The 10,565-nt window shown below is 32.2% G+C and overlaps 1 protein-coding gene across 5 annotated transcripts; it reads right to left on the reverse strand.

The window, feature by feature from the left end:
- Positions 1 to 6,340: 6,340 nt before the first annotated feature.
- LOC107960365 (uncharacterized protein C1420.01c) lies at positions 6,341 to 10,054 on the reverse strand. 5 transcript variants are annotated; one of them, XM_041091860.1, is made up of 2 exons: positions 9,779 to 10,054; positions 6,341 to 8,645 (listed from the first exon to the last, which is right to left on the reverse strand). In XM_041091860.1, exon 2 carries the CDS (start codon positions 8,601 to 8,603, stop codon positions 6,849 to 6,851), a length of 1,755 nt encoding a protein of 584 aa, XP_040947794.1. In that variant the 5' UTR covers positions 8,604 to 8,645; positions 9,779 to 10,054; the 3' UTR covers positions 6,341 to 6,848. The 5 variants fall into 5 exon arrangements, with proteins under 5 accessions (XP_040947794.1, XP_040947797.1, XP_040947796.1 ...); XM_041091863.1 differs by having other exon boundaries at positions 9,885 to 10,015; XM_041091862.1 differs by lacking the exon at positions 9,779 to 10,054 and adding an exon at positions 9,518 to 9,751.
- Between the last annotated feature and the right edge of the window lie 511 nt (positions 10,055 to 10,565).

The raw sequence follows: 10,565 nt of genomic DNA on the forward strand, positions 1-10,565 counted from the left end.
ATAATAATAATATTTTTTCTCGTCAGATTTGTGGTCCCAAAACCACTGTTCCGACTAGGCCAAGAATCGGGCTGTTACAAATCTCTTTTAGAGTTCTATAATTAGTTATGTCTTGAGTCTCTTCAGTAGCATCCGTTTCCATGAACATCTTGACTATTTTACCACTTACCTTTTATGAGAATTTTTATATTTGGAACCAATTTAACTACAATGCTTTAGGCATGTACTTTTATTCTCCCTAATATGTTTTTTTTATTAGGACATCAATTCAAATTCAAAGTTTTTTTAGCAAGTACGTGAGACTTGATTACCCTCATTAGACCAGTAAATGCATCTAACAATTGTTTTGCAATAAAATGAACTATCTTTTAGACTTCTAATTCACATTACTTTGTACAATGATCTTGTTAATAATAGTTCACTTTAAGTAATTTACCCATTCATCTGTTTATCCTTTCCTATTTAATGTTAAGAAAACTATCTAATCAAAATAATAATTATATTAGAACTGAATCTCTAATTATTTCAAAATATTTAACAACAGAAGTAGAATGATACCCTATATATATTTAAAACTTTTTTAATACCTATTTTGTTGTGGTAGAACAATGTGAACATTTACAACATATCAAAAAATTCTAAATTGGTAAATGTTTGACTTCTAACCAAAAGTTAATCGTAATAGAGAGTATTTATTATAACTTATTGGCATGATGTGTACAAGTGTTGTTACATGTAAAATAATATGTCCTCGTACAAATAAAAGATGTTTCATTCTCAAAAGTAATGATATAGCTATTAATTAGAGAATTTTAATAAAGAACTTAGGATATATGTCCCACAACCAAAACACTATACCAAGACATATGTGTATAATCAATTGTCACTTGGTTGTCCTTAGCTTTATCCTAACAAATATGACATGCACAATGATAGTCCCCTATATTTAAAATCCTCCACCACTTAAAGGCTAAGTTCAATGCTACATTGGCTAGGAGGACAATGATTGGGGTGCAAGCTTTTGAAGTACACAATGATTGGGGCGATGAATAGAAAGATTTGTTTCATGTACTTGTAAGTTGTGGCATCAGACATCATGTATCTTGTCTATATACATTCCAACAAAATAGGATAGTTGAGCGTAAGCATAGAAACATAATGAATCTTGGGTTAACTCTCTATGCTTAAGCTTCTCTTCTATTCCATTTTTTGTCTGATCCCTTCTATACTACATCAAGGTTTGTTTCCATATAAGAAACTTCAAAACAAGAAACCTAATTACTTATTATTTAAGGTATTTGGCTGCTTTTGTTTTCCTTGTCTACACTCATATAACAAACACAAATCGGATTTTAGATAACAATCTTGTATGTTTTATTAGTAGATAAGTAAATATAGTTATAATTGTATATAGTCAAAATGAAGTTGATCAGTTAATGAATCATAATTCAATTTCTTTCTTTTTCAGTTTTCTTTCTTCTTCATCTTTAGCTTTCCTCATAGAAATGGTTGGAGCTGCATATTTTCTTTCAATAATTAAGTAAAAAAAACTATTATGATTAATTTTGTAACAATTCAATTTTCAGTAGTGTAGGAACAGTGGTTTTGCAACTCTATTTTCGTAATTCGAGTCCATAAATATTAAATAATTTACGAGGCTAGTATAAAAGTTTATTAAAGTTTGGTTCAATAATTTTTTCAAATCACTAGTTAATTAAGGTATATGGACTAAATTGTAAAAGTCTTATCATTATAGATTTTTAATTAGTTAAAGGACCAAATTGGTAATTAGACCAATTCTTATTAATAGATTGTAGAATATGATGATAGAATCCACTTATAATTGTTAATGAAAGATTAAGTTAATATAATTAAGATTAAGTTAATTTAATTAAGTTGTTAAGGTATTAATTATGGTATAAAAGATAAAATGGTGGAGAATTGTCATAAGTTCATCTTTTCCACCGTTCATGAGCTTAAAACAAAGAAAGAAAAGGGTTTTGAGCTTTGAACATTTGGTCCCTCAAATTGGTAAGTTTTCAAGTCTTTTTCTTGTAAATTTATGTTTTTTAGGTTGTGGGAGCTTGATTTAGCTAGCTCATGTATCGATTTGTAAAACTGTTAAAGTTTTTGAAAGTTATCATTGACGATTTCTTAAAGAAATTAGTGTTAAATTGATAGATTTTAAAGCTTAGATGTGAAAAAGGACTAGATTGTAAAGTGTAAATTGCTAGTTTTGTCAAAAAGGACTAAAGTGTATAAATCGAATATCTGTTGTGAAATTTCTGTAACTATTGATAGTAGAAGGTCCTAAAAGGATGTAAATTGAGATTAGTTTTGAAACCGAAGCTCAAAATTGAAAATTATAACAATTTTGATTTTAGGGGCTACATCGAATAAAATATTAATCTTTAGAGGCATTTGAAAAATGAAATTGGACTGATTCATGCATATAATAGGATGTTATAAAATGTTTAGAATTGATAAATTAAACTGAATTATTGTATAGATCGGGAATTGAACCAAATCGAAGATAATCGAAAAAAGACAAAATTGTTTATTAGTCTTTAAAGGCTTGTTCATTTGATGTTTTGCCAGGTAAGTTCATATGGAACTTTCTGTTTTGTCTCAAGTTACAATTGAATTGTTATTTTTTTGCTTATTAGTTTATATAAATGTGAATTTAGTGATTTTGGAATCAACTAGACTAAATTGTAAAGTATGAAAAATATGGTATTTATGAATAGGTACCAAATGGAAATTGAATGTTTATAAGATTGGTATGACATGTATATGTTGTTACAGGGATTGAAATGATATGGTTACATTAATAATGCCCGTGTGAACTTAGTAAAGGATTAGGATATGTATGGCATGTCATTAGGGTCAAATATGGAAATGATCAGGGATTTACGTAGTTATATAAGATCCAACATTTGTTGTGGATTCTCGTTTATATGTATCGTTGGTTTAGCCTGGACTGGTAACCTTGATACGATGTCAGCTTATGTGAGCAAATTCATAAATGTCAAGTTGTGTAAGCAACCCTGATCACTGTCAGCTTGTGTGAGCAATATAGTCTTGTGTATCCAAGTTGATTTACTAAGGTTCTCTCAGGCGAAAATGGTAACCTAATCGAAATGGAATTGTTGAAATGATTTAAACATGAATTGAATTACATATGCTTTCAAATTGGATATGAATGGGATGGTACATGATATTAAATGGAATTGTTGTATATGTGTGTGTATGTGTGTGTGTGTGTTTTGTGTTATAAGTTCTTGATATATAAGTGAACTAACCTATTGGTTGTATTTGTTAATATGCATATGATATGTTGAGTATGTCAAGGGATGCCATATAGAATGCCAATGTATTTAAATGTTTAATTTGTTGTAATGTTAAAGTAAGTTAAGTAAATTTCATAATGACTTACTAAGCATTCAATATACTTACTCCGTTGTCTCCTCTTTTTCTTTGTATATTGTCAATTTGTGGAACGTGTCTATCAGTTTGTTGAAAAGCTCACACTATCTCTTTATTGATTCAGTAGTTTTTTAATCGTTTTAAAGTCCAGTTTTGTGGCATGTGCATAGGTGTTTTGTATATGTTAACCATGAATGTTGAACATAGTTTGAAAACTTACCTAATGCATGATTTTGGAAATGTGAATGTCTACATGAAATGGTATGTTATGGTAAATGGTTTGTGTTATGTAGGTAGCAAATAAAGTGGCATATATAGATGTGAATTGGCATTTACAAGTTGGTATTTAGACAATTGTTTGCAACGTATGCTAAGGTAAAGAAATGTTATGTCTAATGGATGATTAGGTGATGTAAGTTGATATGAAGCTAAATGTGGTTATTTGTACTTGAATGGTATGTATTTGGAGTGTTTTTGTGGAGGTAAAGTTAGCCATTTGAGCACAATTTGATGAAATAGTTTGGAAGCACTGAAATAGGTACCAAATGGTTCATTTTTACCAAAAATAGAGTCCACGTCCCGACGAGTAACCTTCCTCGTCGCAATGTCGACCGATAGTGAGTCACATCGCGACATCGAGTGGCATGAGGTCACGACATGACAGACTGTTTGGCAACATCATGACATGGAGGAGGTGGCGTTATGACATCGATTTTGAATTTTTAAAATTTCTCAATTTGGTCCTATTTCATGCTCGGGTCAACAAAAGAGCTTTCGTAAGCTCAATTAAGGCTCAGATTTAATTGTGAATCATACTATTAATATGTTTATGATATGATTGATTGTTTGAATGATTTATTTGCGATGTAATCGATGGTAGTTGCTCTGACGACAAATGTGGCATCTTGTAGCTCAGACCTAGTGATCAAGTTAGGTAAGGGATGTTACAAATTTGGTCATTGAGATATAAGTAGGGAGAAAATGCTTAAGTCATTGGGAATTTTTTTTGTATTCACGTTAATTTTCATCTCATATAAAATTTTACATGTTAATAATTCATTATATGCATATTTTGATACCCTCATGTAATTTTTCAGTTCATGTAATTTTCGTATCTTAGTGAATTCAATGAAGTCGATGGTCCAAATTACTCACTTTGAACTTGGGACCATTGCATAAAGTCCAATGAATCAAACGGTTGGTCTAACTATGAAATTTGACCTTTTAACTTTTCTTAAGCTTTCAAGTCTATCCAAAAAGTTTGAATGTTAAAACAATTCTTATAAAATAATTAAAAATTTATTTATATTATAATTATTTTTAAGATGTTTTATTAAAATTTTAATATATATTTATTAAAATTATTATATTATTGAAATTATTTCTCTACTAATTAAGAAATTTGATTAAAAACCATTTTTTAAACAATTATGAATTTTTTATGTTAAATATAAATTGTTTTATATTAAATGATAGTTATGACACTCTAATATGTTTAAATTTATGGGTTAGGCTTATATGATATGTGGTAATTAATTAATTAATTGCATGATTAGTTTTTACTTAACAAGTATGTGAATGACTAAGGTGATGCTTAGAGTCATTTTTGGATCAAATGAGATTGGTGCCTAGTAATCTTGTTTGAAACAAGGCATTTTTGAGTAAATTATTCCAAAAGTCGCGACTTTCCTCTCCCGAAGTTGTGACAATAAGTTTTTGATCCCCTAGTTGCAACATTCCTTGGTAAAGTTACGGCATTAGAATTAATTGATTTTAGTGTCGCGACTTGCATTTTTTAGTGTCGTGACATTGAGCTCTCTGTTTTCAAGGTCGTGACTTTCCCTTTGTAAATACTGAACGTCGATAATGGTAATATAGAACGATCGCAAAGCAATAAGAAAAGAAAAATAAGAACACAGATTTTACATGGAAACCCTTTCGGGAAAAAATCACGGGCAAAGGAGAAGAAAATTCACTAATTTCGAATTTAAATGATACAAGAGGAGTTTCGACTACTTCTATTTATAGGTTGAAAACCTATCCTAATCAATGTCAAATAGGATGAGAGAAGTTCTATACGGATTCTACCTGTACAATCAATTTCAAATAGAAGAAGTGTATTTCGGCCCTCGGCCTTCGCCCCCACAGATCCTCCTATTTTGCCACTGTATTTGATTTCTTTAAAAGGAATTTGGGTCACACAACTCTAACACCCTTATTGAAGTTGCGACGTCAACATCCTATCTCCCTGGTCGCGACTCACTTCAAATGAAGTCGTGACATCTTGTTACTACATTTGGTGTTGGGACATCCATATTTTGATGTTGCGGCCGCATCTCTTGTTTTGATTATTTTTACAATTTAGTCCTTCACTTGTTACCGGAGTATCATGAGAGCTTTTGTAAGCCTACTTATAACCTGGATTTTAATAAACAATATTTTCAAAAGTTTTATAACTTAATTGTTGTATTATTTATCTCAATGAATATTGAAACAAAATTATAATTACTTCGGCAATGAATGTATCATCTCATATCTCAGGCCTAACGATTTGGTCAAGATTGAGGTATTACCTAAGGTGTTGCCAAATTTTTACAACACCACCAATAATAATAATAATAGCAGCCAGCTACAATTATTGAGTTAAATATTAAAAAAAAATTGAAGTTATAACAATTCCAATAAATTCAATTCTTCCAAACACTAAATTCAATAATTAAACTTAACTAAACAAACCGCATATTTTACATAATGCGAGACTCAAACCCGAAGCCTCAAAGGTTCCAAAATTATTATTTGATTAATATATTATTTCTAATAATTGATGATGAGGTCATCAAATAAAAGATAGAATAAAAGAGTGTCCTCAACTTTCAAAGAGAATGAAAATATGTTGGTAGGATTCAAGTACAAGTATAGAACATAAATATATACCTTACATGTTTAAAGGATACTTTGGAATAGAATATACAGCAATGCACACACTTATGATAAACCAACCAAAAACAGAATCAGTCATGACATTTCTAGAATAGAAAAAAAAAGCACAAAATGAACCACGAAAAAACAAGACACAACTACGTAAATCTGAGTTATCAGGCGTCCGCATTATCTCCTAACAGTAAATGGAAGTCATGAGTATATTGCTTTATTCACATGATAGAAAATCATTCGTAGTATAACTTCGGAAAAAAAGAAGAAGCACACCCTTGGCAAGACTGTATGTGAAGTATGTCAAGATCAGTACACACGGAATCTCACGATCGAATCAAGACCTAGGAGTTTCGAAGTCAAAACAGTGAAAATCTACTTTCAAACTTCAATAGCTGTGTAATCTCGGAGTAACCTCTCAAAAGCTTAGGTTTATTCTCCTACCCCCTCTTCCCTGTAAACCTACTGTTATTAGAGATGTTCTTCACAACTCAAGTGACGGTGTTTGATGAAGGTTTGCCGTCTTGGAGGGAGATGACGGTTTCAAATGCACCAACCAAGGCCTTAACCTTACTTTTCCGGGTTTCAACGAGTTTACTAGCAGTTTCTTCGATGACATTGTTAAACAAACCCTTTTCATCTTTCTTTCCCTGCAAACCCTGGTGTCTCAAAACAACTTTTTCCCCACCAGGTTCATTGTCATTCATGTCGCCATCAACTTCTCTTGTCCTAAAGGTTCTCCGCTCAGCCTTAATATTTTGGTTGACCCCAAGTAATCTTCCTCGCCTGAACTTGAGCCTCCTTGGACCATTATTCTCAGTCTGAATGTCAACAACCTTTCCTCTCCTAAAAGATAATTTCACAGGCCGGCTATCCTTTTCTTCGGAGAATACCATCCTACCCTTTCTGGACCTTCCGCCATTTTCTCGTTCCAAATGTTCTACTTCTTCAGTATTTACAGTTTCATCTTCATCATCTTCATAGTCATCCTCTGTATACTCAGACTCATCTTCATCTCTCCCACCATGTGATGACAAAGGTGGAGACATTGTAAGGGAGGATGACTTGGGAGATGAAGCAACAGGTGGAGGCAATTCAGCAGCACAATTTTCATTTTTATCAGATTCCAACAACATATTTTCTGTCTCCATCTTGATCACATACAGGGTTTTCTCTTCAAGTGCGTTGTTATTGCGTACCTTTTGTTCATCGGGAGGTTGCTCTGATTCAGCCTTTTCAACTTTGTTCTGATTCTTCTGTAGAGGCACAACTTTTAAGTTTAGGTTCTTCCTTGCAGTTAGACTTGTAGCTCTAGCGAGAGAAGCTCTTGGAGACAATGAGGCTCTTGGCGATGCCAATGCTTTCTTTACAGCTACTTTGGAGGTCACAGTCCTCTTCCCCATCTTTGTATCACTACTTCCACTGTTTCTCTTAACACTTGAAGCTCCTGAAGGGGCAGAAGCCAAAGGAAGCTTTTCTGCCTGAGATTTCGGCTTCGAAGAAGTACCAAGTGCTTTAGAAAAGTCTTTGTCATTAGGTTTCGATGAGACTTCTTTCGAAGAGACTCCTACTTTCTTAGAAGCTGTTGATCCACCCTTCTGCATGACTTTCGAGGCATCGGATGAGCGGGATTTCAAATTGGGTGAAGATCTGAGCTTTGCAATTGATGTCTTTTTTTCCTCCAACAGTACATCATTCCTAGGAATTTGGCTGTTGGAAGAGTTTGTCGACACTTCAGCCGTGACAACATCAGAGCTTTTGTGGCGACTATGGGAATTGGGTGGATGTTCGGACTTAAGCTTTGCAGCTGATGTCTTTTCTTTCTTCAACTGAACACCATGTATCCTAGAATTATTTCCACCGGGAGAGCAAGTGGGCAACTGAAGCTCAATGGTGTCAGGCATATCAGGGGTATGAGATTGGGAATTGGGAAAAGATTTGGATTCACTTGTGGATGTCTGCTTCCTCTGCACTAAGTCTAAGCTCCGAAATAAATTTGGCTCATCACACAGCTTTTTCACAATCCTCTTCCGGAAAGGATGTCTAGCGATCTCTTCAGATTCATGCTTCTTTCCATATTTGCAGAAATCATGACACGAACAGGTAGAAGCTCTCAAATAACGAGGAAGAGTTTTTTCTCTGCTGCTCACCGAATCTGCTACTGCCAAGGAGTTTCTTCTCAAATTGCCCCCGTCTGACCCAGAAATATCTAGTGTCACCGGTGAACCAATACTCTCCTCAGCCATCAGATATGTAGAAGAGAATCAAAGTTGAGAAAACAGATAATCCTGAAAACCAACCAAAACTATATTAGTCAGTTTTCAAGTAGATTAAATACATTAAAAGGGGCTGCTAGATGAATGAAGCATATAAAAGAACCAATCTAGCTCTATTCTGCTATTATACTGAATATCATTAGGCTCGAGCGATTACCAAAATCTGTCTACCCGGAGAACAAGACATAAAAGATTAAAGGTCACTAGGAGCTAGTTCCTATGATCGAGTTAATCTTGAAGTAAACTTCGAGAGGCAAAAATCAGCATGAACTAGAAAGCATACAAGAACAAGGACAAAAAAAAGGAAGAGATAAATACAACCATTTCATATATAAACAATTGAGTTTGATTTCATCATACATTCTTGTTCTAGAAATGTCATAAAAAAAAAAGAAAAAAAGAATCATTTGGCATATCCAGTTTGATTCAACTGTAACAATTAAAGCATTTTTCGGTAAATACAATAAACAGCCAAGTAGTGTTTCGTAAATTTCTTTTTGTTTAATGTACAATCAAAATGGAAAATTTCTGAAAAAAAACAAAGCATCAAGTATACAGTACCACAAGGTTTACTGTTCAATCAAACAGTTAATAACTATATGAACGAATTCAAAAGCAAATTCTTTAGGTAACAATTTCTTTGGGGGATTACATCAACAAGCAATTTAGGCAAAGCAATAAAAGAAAGGGTTGAATCATTCTCTAATCTACCAACCTTAGAAACTGATCAATAATCCATCAATGAAGGCTATGTCTCACCTCAAATTCATACCAAAAAGAAACATAAAAACTAAGCTTCCATCAACAAATCTCATTAAAATCACAACTAAAACAATTTTTTTTATAAAAACAATTCAAGAGTTCGATAATAAAGCAACTTTTACCAGAAAAAAAATGAACAAGAAAAGGAAAATCCATATAATTCAAAACAAATAAAACAAGAAACTCCCAAAGCAAAGCAGGAGAAAAACTCGATTTTCACTCCAAACCCATCTCCAGTATCACATTTCCAGACCACCCAAAAACCAAAACCCACACAACATTTTCTCTCAACCCCCCCCCCCAAAAAATAAAAACCTTTTAAAAGTAAGGAAATGCCGAAAAAAGAAAGAAAATGGATAACAAAAAGCAAGGAGAAGAAGTACCTTTCTTTTATATTATTACGTCCAAGTATTAAACAAGTCTCTGCTTAACCAGAAAGCTAAGGCAACTAAAGAAATAAGAAATAGAAGAAGGGGTTAAAGAGTTTACTATGGAAGCTCACAAAAAGGTCGTTTTGGGTTGAAGATCGTGCAAGCAACTGTGTGTGTATATATATATATATTTGTGCCCTTTTTCAGTATGTTTGGCTTTGCTTTGCGCGTTTGGTTTTGTTGCAGATTTGTATGGAAAGAGGAAACGGAAAAAAGAGAGTGTGACCCACTTATAAAGCGTGGCAGATATAGTATCTATATCTCATTTCGTATTTCATTTATTATTTCCATTTTATTTTATTTTTTTATTTTTACTTACCAACTTTAAATCTCATTTAAATTTAATCCAGATTTTATTATTTAAATTCATAATATTAAGTTTTATATTTCCTTTGATAGTAAAAATTACGGTTTTTACTATTTTCGTTATAATTTATATCTAAAATAAATAAATATATTTCATAAAATAAAATATTTAAATAAATAGTAAATACAACAAATAATAATAATAATAATGTAAAAAAAAACCCTCACAAAGTAACATCTTTTTCATCAAACACATAATATTAAGTATTTTTTTTTAAATTTGTCTTCATAATGATTTTTTTTTAAAATTTATAGATAATTTTATAAATTGTTTTTTCTTAAATAGGCAATATTCTCTTTAAATAAAATTTAGATTATATGGTTTCTCAGAAAAAGATGCTCAAAACAGAATTAGTTCTCACTTTCTAAAATG

Source organism: Gossypium hirsutum, chromosome D04 (assembly GCF_007990345.1).
Source record: "Gossypium hirsutum isolate 1008001.06 chromosome D04, Gossypium_hirsutum_v2.1, whole genome shotgun sequence".
Lineage (NCBI taxonomy): Eukaryota > Viridiplantae > Streptophyta > Magnoliopsida > Malvales > Malvaceae > Gossypium > Gossypium hirsutum.

Bases quoted from the DNA above. Each gene is read 5' to 3' on its own strand.
- LOC107960365 (XM_041091860.1), bottom strand. From the start codon at position 8,603: ATGGCTGAGGAGAGTATTGGTTCACCGGTGACACTAGATATTTCTGGG.